Consider the following 20276-nt stretch of genomic DNA (forward strand, 5'->3'; position numbering starts at 1 on the left):
AAAAGAAAAGTACCATCAGTGTTCCGCGCCGTTTGGACCTCTGCCCATCGCGGGCGGAGCATTGGGGGAGGGTCTCAGGTGAAGTCCTGAGGCTGTCCCAACGGCGTGCTGTGTACTCTTCAAGCTCACCATTTTTGAGGGGGCAGAATATCGCTAAAATGGTGCCACCCCCGATTTCAATGCAAGTGGGAATTCTCCTGCCAATCGCCGGACGTGATTTCGGGGTCAGCGATCAGAGATCCTGCCCCCCCCCGTTTTTCGGGTAATCCCCGATTGCAATTCACAGAGAATCCCGTCTCATGGCTTTGGTCTCAGCAATATAATGTATAAAATTCCTGCTCATCCCAGCTCCCTAAAGCCTGACCACTGCCTACACCATGGGTGTTCCTACAATACATGGATTGAAGCTATTTAAGAAGACAACATACCACCACCTTCTCTGTGATAATTCGGAATGGGCAATGAAAGCTGGCCTTGATGCTCAAAACCTATGAATGAAAAAAACATCCTACTCCACTGAAAATATCTCTAAAAATCAGTTCACTGCTTTGTGTTTCCTCACAATTTAACGGCATACATACCACACATACTAAATACAACTAACCTATATGGTTTTATTCTTATTAGGGATTTTACCAAAGATCTTTCAAAATATTAGATAATTAATGTTATTTAGCACGTATTCCATTCGCAACAAAATTCAGTGGGTGACTGAACTAAATCACCAGATTTGATTGATCAGTTCAATAGATATTCTTGTCAATACTATGAGCTGAATTTTCACCATGAATGCAGGAAACAAGAGTCGGATCTGTTCCGGTCAGAAATCTGCTTCTAGTGGGAAACTGAAGTTCAAATTCTACGCCGATGAGTCCTTAATTGAGGCCATAGGGAGAGGAAGGAGTGCCTCTTCCTGCAAGATGTTGGCTCTTTCCACGACCTCTCTGTCTTCAAGGTCCACAGCACTCTGGATGGCCTTTAATGGAGAGCACAGCAGACAACCGGAATGACAGAGACCCAAGCAGGAGGGTATTAGAAGGTCAAGACACTGCCATCATACCTCGAAACATGTGATGGCCTGCTCAATGATTGTCCTACTGAGAAGGAGGTAATTGACTGTATTGTTTCCATGCTCCTGCCTGGGGCCCACGTAGCGGATTCAATAGCCATCTTGGCTAGTGATTTTGCTTCTCTCCCCAGTATTCACCCAAGCATTTTGGAATTTGGAGTGAAGACCTGAGGAACCTGGAGAATGAAGGAGTCATGGCATCTGCCAGGAAAGCAGGCGCACACAATAGGAAGCTCTGGTTATGGTCACAGACCAGTTGAACGCTGAGGGAGTGGATGCGTTTCCTGTTGATGGGTCTCAATATTTAGTTGCTGATTGCCTTGATGACCATGTGGATTCAATCAATGATGCCCTGCACCCAGTGGAATCCAACAATGGGATGAGACCCAATGCCCATGGTTGATGTGGACCAGTGTCTGCCATTAAATTAATGTGCTGCCCAGCTCAGGCAAAGAAGGCAACAGTAATCAGCCAGACACAGCTGTTATTGAGCTGCCATTAAGATCCATGGCTGATCATTTCAAGGAGCTGCTGGGACTTCTACAGCTGCTGGCAGGGAATGCTAACCATGCTGTGAGGTGTGAAGTCTTTGACAATGAGGGCACAGATCTCTTTGACCATCTGTCTGTGGAGTCGCAGTTTCTGTGGCACTGAATCTTGGTCATCTCTTGGTAGCTCCTCTCGGGCAACTTAACCTGCATTGAACACTATCACCTGCCAGTTCCCCTCCAAGCCACTCACCATTCTGACTTGGAGATATATTGCTGTTCCTTTATTGTCGCTGGGTAGAAACCCTGGAATACCCTCCCAAACAACATTGTGGATTTTCCTCCACCACATGGACTGCAGCAGCTCAAGATGGTGGCTCACCACCAGCTTCTCAAGGGAAATTATGGACCCAAATACTAGCCTAGTTAGTGATGTTCATATCCTGTGAAAGGATATTTTAAAAAGGTCTAAATTAGTTTCTGAATAAGTTTCATTGACCTGAACTGGAGAAAGAGCAATATTCCAAGCCGTTTCACCTCTGCTCCACACACATTGTTGCCAGCTCAGGATCAGTGTCTTGAAATTGACATGCTGTTTAATGCCCGTCTTTTGCAGGTCCTTCAACTTCTAGCCCTGGAATTTTCCCTGTGTTTGGTAGAATGCAACAGCAGGCAAGAAAAGAAGCATTGAAGCTGCTGGCACCAACGACAGCTTTCACCATCATATCATTGTGAACATTCTATAAAAAAGGCAAGGGGTGGGTCCCATGACATCGCACTGGCGAAGCGGGCTCATTAAGTCCACGTCACCAGCAACTTATTTTTTTAAATATTGGGTTGCCATTTTTAAAGTCCGCCCCAGTGCACAGGCATTCATATATAAAACCCCGCCCCCCCCATCACCCACTCAATTCCCCCACCCATGTCCATTGGCAAAACCCAGATAGTGCCCGAGCAAGACCTTCTCCTCCCTGAGCGATGCACTCACCTGAGCTCCTCTGGGAGGGCTGCCCACCAGGTGAACGCTGTGGGAGACCAATATTGCACACCAGCCTGTCCTCATGCCAACATGAATGGATGGTCTTACAGGAGAGAATCCATAGAATTCCTACAGTGCAGAAGGCCGCTTGGCCCGTAGAATCTGTACGGACCCTCCAAAAGAGCACTTCATCTAAGATCACTCCCCAGCTCTATCCTCATAACCCCACACATTGATCATGGCCAATCCACCTAAACAGCACATCTTTTGACTGTGGGGGGAAACCGCAGCACCTGGAGGAAACCCACGTAAACACAAGGAGAATGTGCAAATTCCACACAGCATTCATTCATGGCCTGAATCGCACCTCGGTCCCTGCCACTGTGAGGCAGCAGTGCGAACAACTGTGCACCATGCCGTAATGCAGGCCTGGTAATGAGATGTAAATGTAGTATAATAATGTTCCTGCCATTCCTCTGTTACATCACTGGCATAGTAAGAAGTCTTACAACAACAGGTTAAAGTCCAACAGGTTTGTTAGTGCTCCGAAAGTTAGTGATTTAAAACAAACCTGTTGTTTTTTAACCTGGAGTTGTAAGACTTCTTACTATGCTCACCCCAGTCCAACGCCGGCATCTCCACATCATGGCTAACATCAGTGGCATGTTCATGGACAATCTCACCATGCTTTTACGATGGCATTAACCGCAATTTAGCCATCTCATGAGACTTCCCGCTCCCATAGTCGATTCTGCCCGATGAAAAAGGGAGCAGTAAATCTACTCACACCCTGCGCCCCAATTTTGGGGGTGCTCTAAAATTCAGTCCATAAAGTTCAGATTTCCACAAAACCATATTTGCCTTTAAAATTCTTGAAGAATGTAAGTCTCTCTTTGAAAGCTGGTGATTTAAATTTGAAGCAAAAATCTGTCCATGATTTGGCATTGAACTTGAAGTCTCACTTAGAAATAAACAAAAAGATGATAGTGGGGAAAAACAGAAACGTCACACTGGCGCAGATGTTTTGGAACTGAATGAGAATTGCTTTACTCTGCTGACTGCCAATACTGTTTATGATAATGGAAGTAACCAACAATAAAATTGGCGGAAAAGTGTAAAAATGTTTCATTTCCCAACTTTGAGAAAATCACAGAAAATGAAAGATCTCTAATATTATTCCACTTGAAACCAGTTACAAGAGTTCCAATAACGTTGATAGCATGCCCAACACGGCTCCCCCCCCTCACAATCACTGGTGAGCTCCCCACTCCCGAATCACCGGCAAGGCTTCCCCCCAAGTGAGTAACACCCTGTTATGGGCCTGCCAAATGCCCGCCCTATGGGCCCCTCCTCCCTTCAGGCTCCCTTCATTGTTTGCTGTATTCTTTCTTACGTGTTCTTCGCGATCAGATGTTGTAATAATCCATTTGCAGTGAGCATTGTTTGGATACAAATCTGGGAAATTTGGAGAGGTAAATGTTCCTTTTTCAGTCCTGAATAGTCCTCCACATGTATCTAAAAAGTGAAATTAAAAATTACTTGGTTCAAAACAGTATATTGCAAACATGCAGTGTATTACAGCATACTACAATACAAACTGGCTTGGAGAGGGGCGGGGCTTAATGGCTCCTCACCGATTTGGACTCCATTTTTAAAGGGCGCCCTGATCTCAAAATAACACTGCAGCCAAAAGAATCACAGGCAAGGACCCCCTCGAACCACTGGCAAGCTTCTCCAATCATGGCAAGGTTCCCCCCCGCCCCCCCAAGTGAGGGACACCCCGTTACGGGCTTACCAAATGCCTGCTTTTCAGGGCCCTCCTTCCTTCAATCCCCTCTCAGTCCCCCCTTCAGGCCTCACCCTTTGCAATGCCAACCTGGTGCCGTGGATCCCAAGAGGAAGTAAGGGGGTGGGTATCTCTACACTTACTTCCAGTGTGCTGAAGGGGGGTCTTGCAGGGAAGGTGTGGGTTGGGGGTGCTTCGGCTGAGCTGGAGGGGTTCCGATCGGGGGTCTTTCCTTGCATAACACATCAAAGTAATATTTTGTGGTTAAAAAAAAAGAGAAATTTGTAAATCAAATTGAAATTTCAAATTTGTAAATCATAAAATTGTGGAATGGTTGCAGCACAACACAGCACAGGAAGGGGCCATCAGCAATTGTGGGCTGTATTCTCTGTTTCTGAGACTAAGTGCTGACGTGATGGGGGAACAGTGGTGCTTTACGACAGCAAAAACGGCACAACAGCTGCACCGATTCAGCAACTCCAAATGGGCGAGCAACATTGTCACGAGTAACGCAACCGTTTCCATGCGAAACGGCGCCAGATTCGGCAGGTCCGTGATTGCCGCATGAGGTCCACACGCTGCAGCCGCACTTAAATGATCTTCCCCACAACACACACCATCCCAGTCAACAAGATGGCTGGAAGGAGAACAGCGCCACGGTTCAGGGAAGCTGAGCTGGAGACCCTCCTGGACGCCGTGGAGGGAGAAGGATGACCCTGTACCCCGGCCCGGGACGAAGGCCACCAGGCGCCGCCGTTCGCCGTGCTTGGGCGCAGAGGCGGTCAGTGCCATGGGCAGCATCCCCCGACTGGGATGCAATGCAGGAAGAAGGAGCATGACCTCCTCAGGGCGTCCAGGGTGAGTTGGCTGCTCTGTGCCCCGGCCCAAAAATTCATGTAACCCGGCCCCTCCCCCCGTGGGACAGAGAAACCCCCACCCTGGCCCGCATGCCAGCGCCTATGCAAGACACCATGGCAGGATGCCCTGACCACTGAGGCCACCATCTACCCAACCCTTGGGCTGCATGCGTCGGAACATCTAACGGTTGTGCTGTTTGTATTTCCACCTCCAGGAGAAGGCCGCGGACAACCGCTGGGAGCAAGAGAAAACTGGAGGGGGACGACCAGAACTGCGGCCCCTCACCATGCCCGAGCAGTGGGCACTGGACGTGGTCGGCAGCCCGAAGGAAAGGGAGGTTGCCGAGTCGGAGTTCGGTGGCGGACGAGGAAGTGAGACCCTGCGTAGTTGCGGATCTCCACCACACTACTCCACTCCTCCACACACCCCCATCCCACTCACCTCACACCCCCACAACCAACTCACCCCACAAACCTCCTCTACCCACACCCTCCCAACCCTCTCACCACACACCCCCGGCCCCAGGAACCAGCTGCTGCCCAGACAGGTCTCGGGCTTCTGGAACATCCAGTCCCATCCACAGTGCAGATGCAGGCAGAGACCCAGTGACCACAAGAGGGGATGACGGCAGGCATCCAGCACTTGCAGGCGCAGGTGGAAAAGTCCATCCGCATGCAGGAGCAGGGTGTGGTGCCGGTCATGCGTGCCATCCAGGCCGACAATGCACAGGTGGTGTCCGCGGTGGAGGCATTGGGGGCGACGGTTTCGGCTATGGATAAGGCCTGGGGCATTCTGTGCAGGCAGTGGCCGAGGCCTAGGACAGGGCTGTCCTCTCACAGGCACTCCTCAGCATGGCCCAGTTACAGCAGGCCATGGCTAGGAACGTCGGCGGCATTGTCCATGCGCTAGCCAGTGTGGCGCAGACACGGGGCGGGGTGGCTCAGTCCCAGAGGGAGGTGGCTCAGAAGGAGAGGGAGGTGGCCCAGTCACTGGCTGATGTGGCATAGAACCACGGGGTGGTGGCACAGTCGCAGCATGATGTGGTGTAGTCCCAGGCAGTGATGGTTCACTCCCTGTGCTCCATGGCCACGACCATGCAGACCATGGTCGAGGCCAGAGTGGGCCTCCAGGACTGGCAGTGCCAGGTGGTGGGGGAGCCTCCGGGGATGGCTCCATTCGCACCCCCATCCAATAGAGTGGCCAGGGTGCCATCGGGCACCCCGAGTTGGAGGAGGTGATGGGGCCCATGCTGGTGACTCCCGCACGGGAGCTACCGGAACATCGCAGCACCTCGGACTCTCCCCCTCCTGACCCTTGTATATCTTGTGAGCAGCGGGCAGAACAGGGTGGCACCACGCCAGCCGGGGCACTCGAGCAGTAGCCGGGCCCATCGAGGCCAGGCCGTCCCTGGAGACGTACGTCAACGTGGACCCTTGTCGCAGGGCAGGCATCACAGCAGGTGGCCTCCAGTCCTGCTGTACAATCTAGGGAACCACTTGGAGTAGTGTTAGGGCCCGTAAGTCTAGAAAGTTAGACACCAGTTAGGTTGGCACAGGTGAAGGGCACAGTTCAGTCATAGGGTTTAGGGCACAGACTGTATATATTTATTCACAATAAACACCAGTTAACACCGTTCAAACCTGCCTCAGTGCTCTGTCTGATGGGTGTGGAGGTGGGGCGGTCAGTGCTGGCCAGTGGGAGTGGGGGGTGGGAGGCGAGTGAAGGCCCAATGGGAGTATATGGTCCCCACCCTTCCTCTCTCAGTCCCCACCCCCCCTCCTCGTGGTCCGACCATCCCCAGCTCATCAAGCCCAGGGATCCGACGGGGCCATGTGATGGACCGGCCAGCTCCCATGCAGGGATCACCCAGGTGGAAGGTACTACTGTGGGCATGACATCGTATGATACAGACATATCATTTGATGTGGAGCACCAGAGCTCATTGTACAGCTGGTTGTCATCATCCTCCAACCCATGGACCAGACCAGCTGTCACTGCCAACCCAGGGCCCTCAGCTCATAGCGCCACAGGTATGTATAACGGAGGGGTGTGCAAGCGGGACGTTTGGCGGTGTGGGAAGTGAGGGGGTGTGGGAAGTGAGGGGGTGTGGGTCTGGGATGTGGTGTCCATGCTGCTGGCGAGCACCACCCCCCCCCCCCCCCCCCCAATCAGTGAACCTGGAGGCGATCAGAGCGTCCCGTGCGTGCTGGCCCTGGCAATAATGTTGTGAGGCTCCCCGTGTCTGCCCAGGCCCCATGTCCTGCTCATTGTCCCTCTCCCCCTCATCCTTCTCGTTGGACGAGGCCTGCCCTTCCTCCTCATCCAGCACATCACCCCTCTGCTGCGCGATGTTGTGGAGGATGCAGCAGGCTACCACGATGCAGGCGAACCTCTCAGCCTCATACTGGAGGCCCCTCCAGAAAGATCCAGGCGCCTGAAGCACATCTTCAAGATGCCGAAGCACCAGCCGATCACACTCCTGGTCGCTGTATGCGCGTCGTTGTAGCGGGTCTCTGTGTCGGTCTGTGGCCTCTGGATAGGTGTCATCAGCCATGGCCGCAACGGGTAACCCCTGCTGGCCTGGAGCCGACCCCTCAGCTGGGGGGGTGGGGGGGGGCTGCGGGTGGGTGCCCATCATCTGGCAGGTATGTTGCGTTGTCTCTCTGCTCAATTGGAGTCTCCAATGGCATGCCCAGTTCAGCAGGTCCTCGAATGACAGGCGGCACCGGTACACATGAGGTCTTATGCGGCACCTCCTTGGCACCTCCTCCTCCTCGGCCGGTTGGGCAGTCGGCCATCCAGCCTGTGCAGCCGCCACCTGCCCCTTTGTAGCCCGTTCCTCTGCAGCCCGGTCCTCTGCTGGCCGTTCTGCTGCTAGCCACTCTGCTGACACCCGCTCCGCTGCTGCAGCTTCCCCCTCCGCTCAGAGCAGCCCCCGCTCATGCGGTCGCAGGGCATCTCGCAGAACTGCAACCATCGCCATGGCAGCCAGCATTGCTGGTTGAACACCAAACGCCATTGTCTGCAGGGGGTGGAAGGCTGACATGTTAGCATGGCGCATACTCCCATGCCCAAACAGGTTCTATGGGCTTGTTATGGGCGAGGCATTTTCAGAACCCCAAAATGAATCATGGAGTTCAACCAACTTCTCCCTTTAATGGATTTGCTGCTTTTCCTGGCACACGGCTTTTTCCCTAGGTGTGGAATTACAATTATGGACATGTGGGTTTTTAAACACAAAACACTGTTTATTCCATGAACTCAACTTAATATCTTAAATAAACATTGGATCTCTTAACACCCCTTTCTTCAAAGCTAACTCAGAAAATATTGCAACAGTAAATAATTCCTTAAAATGTTCCTTCAAACTTCCAAGAGACTTAACACCTTTAAACAAAATCACATCAGGTTAAAGGCTTCACTATTATAAGTTTAAATCACCCAAATGATCCAGAGATAGTCTTTCATGGGAGAGATCCAGCTCACTGCAAAACACAGACACACACCCAGCTCTTTTCAAAACTTGCAGCTCTCTGGAAACACACAGACACACACAAACTGCTTTCTAAACTGAAAACTAAAAACCTGCAAAATGGCTGACCTGAGCTGAGCTCCACCCACTCTATAACATCACTGTTTTCTTAAAGGTACATTGCTTAAACATCCAGTTCTTAAAGGCACTCTCGCATGACACCTCCCCCCAAGAAAAAAAAAAAAACCATCAACTTGAAGATGGTTTCATTTTTCACCTATGCACCATCAATTTAAAAATGTACACCATAAATATACCTTTTCGTTTTTAAAAAAAACAACACATTAGAACAGGTATAATAATATAGTCCATTTTTCTTTGTTCTTCTTCCTCCAACCGAAATCCTTCTCGATTGACGGTCTCTTTGAACAAAGTCTCTGCACGATCCATCCATTCCGCTACTCCTCGGCATTTCTCTTCAGAATCAGATAATTCAGTTCAATCTGACCACAGAGCCCCTTGCAATACAGGAGCATTGGTGATCACAGCTTTCAGGCAGTCAAATGCCTGTTGAAAGTCAGCTGTCCATTGAATCTTTTTACGTTTCTTCAACAATTCCATCAGTCGAGTAATCTCGCCACAAAACTTTTGCACAGCTGTTCGATCAAATCCACTCATGCTAAGAAATCGCATTATTTCCCTTCATCTTGAGGGTATCGGAAACTCCTCAAGGAAAGTGATTCGGGCTTCTCCAAATTCACTTTCGGCAAGGTTCATCACCAAACCCGCCTCCTGAAGTCGATCGAAGAACTCCATACGATGTTTTAAATGTTCTTTCCATGTCTGGAAGTTGGATATAAAAGCAGATTGTCCCACTTTCTCAATGCAATCCACCAAACGTGGGACAGGATAAGAGTCCGTTCTTGTAACTGCATTCCCCTTTCAATAGTCCACACACAACCGTTGGGTACCGTCTGGTTTAGGTACCATCACTATGGTTGAGCTCCATTGGCTGCAACCCACTTCAATTATGCCATTCTTCAACATACTCTCAATCTCTCTGTTAACCTGTGCCAATTTTAAAGGATTAAGTCTATATGGATGTTGTTTGATAGGAACAGCATTTCCCACATCTACATCATGTATAGCCATTTTAGTACTTCCCAATTTATCTCTACAAACTTGCCCATGTGATATCAATAACTCTTTCAGGTCAGTTTGTTTTTCCTCTGGAAGGTAACTTAACAATTCATCCCAATTTTTAAGAACATCCTCATTTTCCAATTTAATTTGAGGTATGTCAAATTCACAGTCATCTGGATTTGGTTTGTCACTTTGAGTTAGAATCATTAAAACCTCCTTTTTCTCTCCTTCCCTTTCAAAGTACCTTTTAAGCATATTCACATGACACACTCGGTGAGTCTTCCTTCTATCTGGTGTTTTTACCACATAATTCACCTCACTTAATTTCCTTTCACTCTGATAAGGTCCACAAAACCTTGCTTTTAAAGGCTCCCCTACCACTAGCAACACTAAAACTTTATCCCCACTGGTAAAACTACGAACTTTGGATTTCTTGTCCGCGACCCGTTTCAACACATTTTGTGCAACTTTCAAATGTTGTCGAGCCACCTGCTCTATTTAATCGTTCCCTAAACTTTGACACGTAATCCAGTAGTGTAATTTCCGATTGCTCACCCACCAATTTTTCCTGAATCAATTTAAGTGGTCCTCTTACCTCATGACCAAAAATTAGCTCAAAAGGACTAAATTTGGTAGGCTCATTAGGTGCATCCCTAATTGCAAACAATACGAATGGGATTCCTTTATCCCAATCCTCGGGATAATCTTGACAACACGCCCTCAACATTGTCTTTAATGTCTGATGCCACCTTTCTAACGCTCCCTGCGATTCTGGATGGTATGCAGTTGATTTAAATTGTTTTATTCCTAAGCTATCCATAACTGCTTTGAATAACTTTGAAGTAAAATTTGTTCCTTGATCCGATTGAATTTCGGTGGGTAGTCCATATCTAGTAAAGAATTTAAGTAACTCCTCCACAATCCTTTTAGCTGTAATATTACGTACTGGAATGGCCTCTGGAAATCTAGTAGACACATCCATTATAGTCAAAAAATATTGATTCCCACTTTTTGTTTTAGGACGCGGTCCTACATAATCGATTAGGACCCTTGTAAAAGGGTTCCTCAAATGCTGGAATGGGTATTAAGGGTTTTATCACTGCTTGAGATTTCCCTATCACTTGACATGTGTGACATGATTGACAAAATTTAACTACATCTTTATGTAGTCCAGGCCAGTGAAAATGTTTCTGGATTTTAGCTTGAGTTTTCCTTATTCCCAAATGACCTCCCACTGGTACCTCATGTGCAACTCGCTACACATCCTTTCTATACCCTACCGGCAATACTACTTGATGAACTTCTGCCCACTTTTCATCCGCAGGCATATGTACAGGTATCCACTTCCTCATCAAGACACAATTTTTACGGTAATAACACTCTGGTATACTCTCAGATTCCTCTTCCGTATATGCTTTCTGATATATCCGTTTTATTTCTGCATCTTTCTGTTGTAACTCTGCCAATTTTCCTGAACTAAAAATATCCACCTCATCCTCCACCTGTTCTTTTTCTTTTTCAACCATCTGATCAAAAATCGTTTCTGATAATTGCATTTCAACTTCATCTTCACTCTTTGTCTTAACCTGTGACTTTGCGACCTTGTTACCACACAATCCGGAAAAATCCCAGGATATTCGTCCTTCAACACTTCAGTTGACTGATTTTCCACTGGCTTATCAACCACAGTAGGCATCACTCACACCTACGATCCAGCTATATCATAATCCAAGATAAACTGTATTCCTGGACAAGATAGATTCCTGGACAACAAAGGTTGGTGGAATTGCAGATAGCGATGAGGACTGTCTGAGGATACAGCAGGATTTAGATTGTCTGGAGACTTGGGCGGAGAGATGGCAGATGGAGTTTAATCCGGACAAATGTGAGGTAATGCATTTTGGAAGGGCTAATGCAGGTAGGGAATATACAGTGAATGGTAGAACCCTCAAGAGTATTGAAAGTCAAAGAGATCTAGGAGTACAGGTCCACAGGTCATTGAAAGGGGCAACACAGGTGGAGAAGGTAGTCAAGAAGGCATACGGCATGCTTGCCTTCATTGGCCGGGGCATTGAGTATAAGAACTGGCAAGTCATGTTGCAGCTGTATAGAACCTTAGTTAGGCCACACTTGGAGTATAGTGTTCAATTCTGGTCGCCACACTACCAGAAGGATGTGGAGGCTTTAGAGAGGGTGCAGAAGAGATTTACCAGAATGTTGCCTGGTATGGAGGGCATAAGCTATGAGGAGCGATTGAATAAACTCGGTTTGTTCTCACTGGAACGAAGGAGGTTGAGGGGCGACCTGATAGAGGTATACAAAATTATGAGGGGCATAGACAGAGTGGATAGTCAGAGGCTTTTCCCCAGGGTAGAGGGGTCAATTACTAGGGGGCATAGGTTTAAGGTGAGAGGGGTAACATTTAGAGTAGATGTACGAGGCAAGATTTTTACGCAGAGGGTAGTGGGTGCCTGGAACTCACTACGGGAGGAGGTAGTAGAAGCAGGGACGATAGGGACATTTAAGGGGCATCTTGACAAATATATGAATAGGATGGGAATAGAAGGATACGGACCCAGGAAGTGTAGAAGATTGTAGTTTAGTCGGGCAGTATGGTCGGCACGGGCTTGGAGGGCCAAAGGGCCTGTTCCTGTGCTGTACATTTCTTTGTTTGTTTGTTCTTTGTATTACTCATACTACCACTTCACCACTCTTCACTGGACTTTCCAACCTTACCTTATATAATGGAACGCTACTCCTCTCACCCTGAATTCCACATATCAACACCTTTTCTGGCAACATTCTTCCCAAACTACATAATTCCTCATCTCTTACCATTAAAGATTGACTAGCCCCTGTATCTCTCAAATTTGTGACTTCCTTACCTGCTCCTCCTGATACACATGAATAAACGTTACCCACACAAGTAAATACTTTAAATACATCTGGCACCTTCTTAACAATTACTTTTGCTTCTTGAACAGGCTGGACAATCGTTTGCACCTCCTTCGCTTCCCTTGGGCTTTCCTTTACCACTCTAACAAACCCCACTGTCTTATCCTGTTTTACCACATCAGCCTTCCCAGTGCTTTTCTTCAACCACCAACACTGTGACTTTACATGGCCTAGTTTATTACAGTGAAAACATCTGAAACTTTTAATTTCTTTTCCACCCTCCTGGATTTCTTTTTTAATCTGAGGTATACTCTCTTTATTGTCTCCCATCAGATCACCTTTACAGTTACCACTTGAGTATTTCTCATGTCCCCAGTTTCTATCCCTCACCGGCTGAAACTGATGTCGGAAACCAATCTTTGATTTATGAACTAATTCATAATCATCTGCCATTTCCGCTGCTAATCTCACAGTTTTAACCCTCTGTTCTTCCATATGAGTTCTCACTACATCAGGAATTGCATTTTTAAACTCCTCCAAAACTATAATTTTTCTGAGAGCTTCATATGTTTGGTCTATTTTCAAAGCCCTTATCCACCTATCAAAATTACTCTGTTTGAGCCTTTCAAACTCCATGTATGTTTGACAAATTCTTTCTTTAAATTTCTAAACCTTTGCCTGTAAGCTTCAGGCACTAGCTCATATGCACTTAAGATGGATTTCTTCACCTCCTCATACATTCCAGACACCTCCGCCGGTAGTGATGCAAACTAGCTCTACCTACCAGCTTTGTTTGAATCAGTAACACCCACATGTCCTGTGGCCATTTCATTTCTTTAGCTACCTTCTCAAATGAAATGAAAAAGACTTCCACTTCCTTCTCGTCAAACCTTGGCAATGCTTGGACATATTTAAATAGATTCCTACCAAGCCTTCGACTATGACGCTCTTTCTCACTATCCTCATCACTATCATCCAACTGTATGTTTCCCTTTACGTCTGCCAATTTTAACTGATTGTCATGTTTCATGGCCATTTTCTGAAGTTCAAACTCCCTCTCTTTATCTTTTTCCCTGATCTGTATCTCCCTTTCTTTTTCTTTTTGTTCTGCTAGGGCTATTTTTTCTTTTCTCCTTTCTTCTCTCTCCTTTTCTTTTCCCAATCTCTCTCTTTCTTTTTCCTCTCTCTTTCTTTTTCTTCTCTCTATCTTTCTCTTTCTTTTTCCTCTCTCTCACTCTCGTATTCCAGCCGCTTTAATTCTTTCTCATGTTCCATTTGTTTAATTTGCAACTGAATTTTTGCCATTTCCAATGAGTCAAACTCAGGCAACTTTAAATGCTTAACCACCGCCATAATTACCTCATCTTTTCGCATTTTGTCAGGTAATGTTAACTGCAATGTTCTTGCCAAATCTAACAGTCTGCTTTTCGTTTCTGTCCGTAAAGTACTACGTGTGACATTCTCCACCCCCAAAACTTCTGAGCCTCTGAAAGAGCCATTGTTCACAACATTCTCCCCACTTAAACTAAAATACCACACCGGAAAAGCAACAATCCTTCACTGTCTTTAAGTTCACAAAGGCCAATCCAATAGATAGACTTTTATCCCCCTCGAGCTCCCAATTGTTATGGGCGAGGTGTTTTCAGAACCCCAAAATGTATCATGGAGTTCAACCAACCTCTCCCTTTAATGGATTTGTTGCTTTTCCTGGCACACGGCTTTTTCCCTAGGTGTGGAATTACAATTATGGACATGTGGGTTTTTAAACACAAAACACTGTTTATTCCATGAACTCAACTTAATATCTTAAATAAACATTGGATCTCTTAACAGCCCTTACTTCAAAGCTAACTCAGAAAATATTGCAACAGTAAATAATTCCGTAAAATGTTCCTTCAAACCTCCAAGAGACTTAACACCTTTAAATAAAATCACATCAGGTTAAAGGCTTCACTATTCTAAGTTTGAATCACCCAAATGATCGAGAGATAGTCTTTCAAGGGAGAGATCCAGCTCACTGCAAAACACAGACACACACCCAGCTCTTTTCAAAACTTTCAGCTCTCTGGAAACACACAGACACACACAAACTGCTTTCTAAACTGAAAACTAAAAACTTGCAAAATGGCTGACCTGAGCTGAGCTCCACCCACTCTATGACACCACTGTTTTCTTGAAGGTACATTGCTTAAACATCCAGTTCTTAAAGGCACTCTTGCATGACAGGCTACACGGTGGCCCCGGTTGGCACTGCGGGCCCCAGCACGCATGTCCCTCCCCCACCCCCGCACCACTGCCCCATCGGTATCCGGCACCATCAGCGCCCCCGGTCCTGGCGCCCATCTCTGTTGGCTGCCATTGCCCATATTGGGTGTAGCCCTGTGTGTTACCCAGATGGGTGGCGGCAGGTTGGGCGGAGTGTCCAGGGCCGGGACTGGGGCGCGCTGTGGCAGCGGACCCATACGGCCATTGTCACTGTGTAGAACCAGGGGCAGAGTTGGGTGGTCAGTGGGTGCACAGCCAGATGGCTGCCATAATGGCGGTTGGTGCTCGGGCATCACCCCAGTCCTGTGTGGGGCATCACGTCTGCTCGGCCTGTTCCCCTATGGGGGCACCGGGCGGGGGCGTGGAGCATGCCACTGGCAAGGACAGTGCCAGCCGCTGGGTGTCCTGGCAGAGGGATGGGTGGCAGGGCCAGAGGCCCCCACTGTGCTGGGCTCCGATTGGGCCCGGGGTATGGAGAGGAGGGGGACATGTGGGTACAGAGTCCGCAGTGCCAGCCGAGCCACCATATAGCCCATCAGTCTTGGTTGGGCACGGGGATATGCACCATGCTAACATGTCGGTCTTTCACCTCCTGCAGACAATAGTTATTGGAATTGAACCAACAATGGTGGCCTTCCTGCTAGTCACCGCAGCCCTGAGGGGTGCACTGTGGCTGTACAAGCTGGAGCTGCTTGAGGAAGAGGAAGCTACAGCAGCAGAGCGTGCAGCAGCGGATCAGGAGACAGCCGCTGAGGATGGAGAGGATCTTCCTCTCCATGGATACCCAGGCATAAAGATAGTCATGGAAGAGGAACAGACAATTGGGCCAGACGATCACCTACCTTCAACTGTCTGGACATATTAATGGTCAGCTTGGCTCGACCCAGGAGCAAGTAGGTCGTCCACCTTTCCCTAGCCCCTCTGTACCGTGTGGCCAAAGATCATAAGCATGGACTGAAGAGCAGCTGAATTTGAGGAGCAGCACCTTCAAATAATCAAAAAGTGGTTGCAACCTCCCACAATCTATGTATATATGAAACATGGATTCCTCTGGGAAAATGAAGGGTGTGCAGCAGCAATCCATAAAGGACACCCATTTGCCTGAATGAAAGGGTAAGGAGTATATTTCTGCGAAGTAGCTGAAATTGCGGGGCGGAGGTTCCCAAGGGAGGTTTTGGTAAATTTCTCTTTTGGACAAAACTATAAATCAATAAAATAAAAAAATAAAGGGATGACAGATCCTGATGGGCACATGACAAACACAAAACGTCACGGAAGGCCTCATATACATCGGCAAACAATGTGTACTCCCTCTCCAGGGGCATCTGGCGTGAACATAGATGTGGAAAAGCAAGTTACACTCGCACCACACAAGTGTCAGGCAATGGCCATCTCCTACAAGAGAGGATCAAACCACCACCCTTGACATTGTATGGCATTACCATCGCTGAATCCCCCCACATTCAACATCCTGGGGGTTACCATTGATCAGAAACTGAACTGGTCTGGCCACATTAATACTGTGGCTACCAGGGCAGGTCAAAGGCTAGGAACCTTACGGCATGTAACTCACCTCCTGACCTCCCAAAGCCTGTCCACCATCTACAAGGCACAAGTCAGGATTGTAATGGAATACTCTCCACTTGCCTGGATGAGTGCAGCTCCAACAACACTCAAGAAGCTCTACACCATCCAGGACAAAGCAGCCCGCTTGATTGCTCCTCCTTCCACAAACATTCAAACCCTCCACCAGCGACAAACAGTGGCAGCCATATGTGTACCATGTACAAGATGTACTGCAATAACTCAACAAAGTTCCTCCAACAGCACCTTCCAAACCCATGACCATTGCCATCTAGAATGACAAAAGCACCAGATACCTGGGAACTCCACCACCTGGTGGTTCCCCTCCAAGTCATTCACCACCCTGACTTGGAAACATATTGCCGTTCCTTCGCTGTCACTGGGACAAAATCCTGGAACGTCCCTCCCAACAGCACAGTGGGTGTACCTACACCTGAAGGACTGCAGCGGTTCAATGAGGCAACTCACCACCACCTTCTGAAGGGCAATAAACGCTGGGTTAACCAGCGATGACCACATCCCGTAAATTAATTTGAAAAAAGGAAGTAGGGTGGACAGTCAAGCCAGGTGACCTCTTTGACCACCCACTGCCTGGATCTGTTAATGACTACCTTGGTTGAGTTCAGGAGCAGGCTTACAAGGTGGTCCTCCTTCCTTCATCTCACTCCCCGCATCGGGTGACCAAAGATCAGGGGCGGAATTATCTGTCGGTCAATGCTGGAATCGCGATTGGGCAGAGAATCAGTCATGAAGCCAAAATTGTGGCGGATGCTGAGCGGATGCCAGAATGCCATGTTCCGCTGCCTCTTTTCTTGACAAATACATGGATAGGATGGCTATAGAGGGATATGGCACAACGAAGTGCTGAGGGATTTGGCCAAGGTTGGTATCATGACCGGTACAGGCTTGGGGGCCAAAGGGCCTGTTCCTGTACTGTATTGTTCTTTGACAGCGACGTCAATGCGTTCTTCTCTGCACGTACAGTAAACGCAGTTTGCATATCATTAGTTGGCCTGACCTGGTTTTCTCTGGGGCCTCCGTGATTCCACCTCCTCCGGGGGCGAATTCCTGACAGCATGGTTCACTTGTCTTTTAAAAATCGGGAAACAGGCACCAAGGTTGATAAGGGAGAAAGAGGAGACAGGACATGCAGAGGCACGGCCGTGGGCTACTGGTCCACTGTTTGGGCTGGCTGGGGGCCTCCATTAGCACCATGGGGGCAGCGGGGGGTGACGGGGATGGGTTGTGGGGTCCTCATTCCCCCCCTCACAGGTACAGGGTGTCTAGGCACAGGCCGTCATTGCCACGGTCTGCAAGGAAGCCACCTTGCTGCGCACCCCACTGACCGGCCACCGTGTCCCCTGGTCATACTGAGTGCCACTGACCGTATGGGTGCCCCCACCCCAAAAACCCCCTGCCCCCCCAACCACACCCCCAATCAACCAACCCCTCCCCCTCAAATGGGCATCACCCACTGCTGGGGCAGCATGCGGTCCAACCAAGGGCAGCGGCCACAGTAGCACCTGCAGGACGGGGCCCGATAGGGTGTGTTAGCGGAAGAAATTGCTATTTGTGTCAGGATCGGTATAATAAAGATGTCTCAAAGTATTGTAATAGCACAGGTCAAGGGCAAACCAGCAGGAAAAGGGTTAAACATATACTAAGGGAAAACCAGCAAGCAAGGGGTTAACGTCACCCACAGTGGAAATGATTTAATCATCTCACAGAGCATTTGAATATGAAAAGGGAAACACAGGAGACCCTAGTAAGTCTAAGGGACCTATTGTCTAACACATTAACACCTCTTCCAGAAGTTAAATATGTTAAGCACATACCCATGAGATTGTAAGGAAACATTGTATTCTTTAATTGTTTTCCCATTACGGGGACCAGAAAAATATGCATACTGATCACTTTGTATTGTTCCAAATGATTCAGTGACGTCAATACCTGCTAGTGACTCCGAAGAACTTTAAATATATATGCATGTAATTCTGAGGATAGGCAGAGCTGACTTTTGCGAGCTACAGGATAGTCGCAGAATCTATCTCTCCTGTGTGCACACAGTTTTTCCGAATTAAACAATGTTTTACCAACACCATGCGGTCGAGAACAGACTTTGAGGTTCTTCTTCCCTCCAACAGTTGACGTAGTCAGGGCAGGAGATCAACACAGGACGACCGACGACCATGTGGCTCCAAATCGGGTGAGTGTCTTTTAATGTACCACCCATAGTTAGGGAGCGATTCCACGTTAGTCGTTGGCCGGCCGTAAGTTGCGAACGTGAAGAACAAAACGGAGGAAAAGTGACCGCGTGAGGTGAAGTAAAAATCGTTGGGGGAAATTGGGGTGTGGGATCGGGTAGTTAAGGTAAGGAAAACTTGTGAAGGAACTTGCTTTGGAGATTGAAGTGCCTGGTCAAAAGTAAAAACCCGTAGGACGAAATACCATGGGAGAAAGAGTTTTATCATAGAATTTACAGTGCAGAAGGAGGCAATTCGGCCCATCGAGTCTGCACCGGCTCTTGGAAAGAGCATCCTACCCAAGGTCAACACCTCCACCCTATCCCCATAACCCAGTAACCCCACCCAACACTAAGGGCAATTTTGGACACTAAGGGCAATTTATCATAGCCAATCCACCCAACCTGCACATCTTTGGACTGTGGGAGGAAACCGGAGCACCCGAAGGAAACCCACGCACACACGGGGAGGATGTGCAGACTCCGCACAGACAGTGACCTAAGCCGGAATCGAACCTGGGACCCTGGAGCTGTGAAGCAATTGTGCTATCCACAATGCTACCGTGCTGCCCACTAGTTAGAAGGATCTCACCTCGTGTGAGAAAGGAGTAGTCGCAGGAGTAACTGCGAGAGGGTAGAGCCACGAGGAGGAAACCCGCAGGAGTGATTTGTGTGTGTGTGTGTGTGAGAGTGAACGGTAGAGATGGCCGGGTCAGATAAGACAGGCAACTAGAGAAAGGTAGAGCAAGATAGATGGGGGCTGGAGGGATCGATCGTGCAGATGATTGTAACCCACAATAGTAAATTAATTACAAAGATGAGGGAGAAAGGATACAACCCAGACGCACCCGCGGCTGAGCAAAAGACCTGGTGGGCAGGCCAAACCAAGAATAAGCATGAGAAAGGGGTAATAATTGCAACTGCAATTTTAAGGAGCATAGGGAGCAAAGAATTGCAGGAGGCGAGAGTAGCAGCTGTAAGATGCGCGCAGGAAGGATACAGGAGAAAACCGCAGGGCAGATTTGTGGGGACTGTGACCCCGACCGCACCACATGTCATGGAGGAGAGTGACTCCGGGGATGACTGGGACAGTGCCGAGGAGGGAATGCACGGGGATTATGCATACCCCCCTCCTTCTGAGGAAAAGGATGAAACGTTGCCTGGAGCCCCAATGCATGTAGTGAGGAAAACGGTGGAGGGGCAAACCACTGAGCAGCATATTCAAACGCCCTTCACAGCTGGGGAAAAACAAATGATCTTGAACGAACTGCCCCTCACTAAAACGATAGGATGATAATGACCCTTTATGGGATAAACTGGACGAATTACGGGAGGCTCATGGGTTAACCAATGATGATATCCATTTATTGTTAAAGGCAAAGATTCCCACACCGGTATGGACAATCATGCCACAACCACATTGGGATCGCACGTGGGTCACGCAGAGGGGTGGGGGAAACAATGATGCCTGTTTTGCAACTTTTGGAATGGCAGT

At 48.3% G+C, this 20276-nt stretch overlaps 1 protein-coding gene across 1 annotated transcript in view; it reads right to left on the reverse strand.

The window, feature by feature from the left end:
* Positions 1-3582: 3582 nt before the first annotated feature.
* LOC140430266 (low choriolytic enzyme-like) overlaps positions 3583-20276 on the reverse strand; it is a 183240-nt gene continuing 166546 nt past the window's right edge. Inside the window, exons 8-9 of the mRNA XM_072517691.1 lie at positions 3930-4051; positions 3583-3672 (exon numbers count right to left, since the gene is read on the reverse strand). Of these exons, the coding sequence (XP_072373792.1) occupies positions 3583-3672; positions 3930-4051 (212 nt within the window). The remainder of the gene's footprint in view (positions 3673-3929; positions 4052-20276) is intronic.

The sequence above is a fragment of the Scyliorhinus torazame genome, chromosome 10, assembly GCF_047496885.1.
Source record: "Scyliorhinus torazame isolate Kashiwa2021f chromosome 10, sScyTor2.1, whole genome shotgun sequence".
NCBI lineage: Eukaryota > Metazoa > Chordata > Chondrichthyes > Carcharhiniformes > Scyliorhinidae > Scyliorhinus > Scyliorhinus torazame.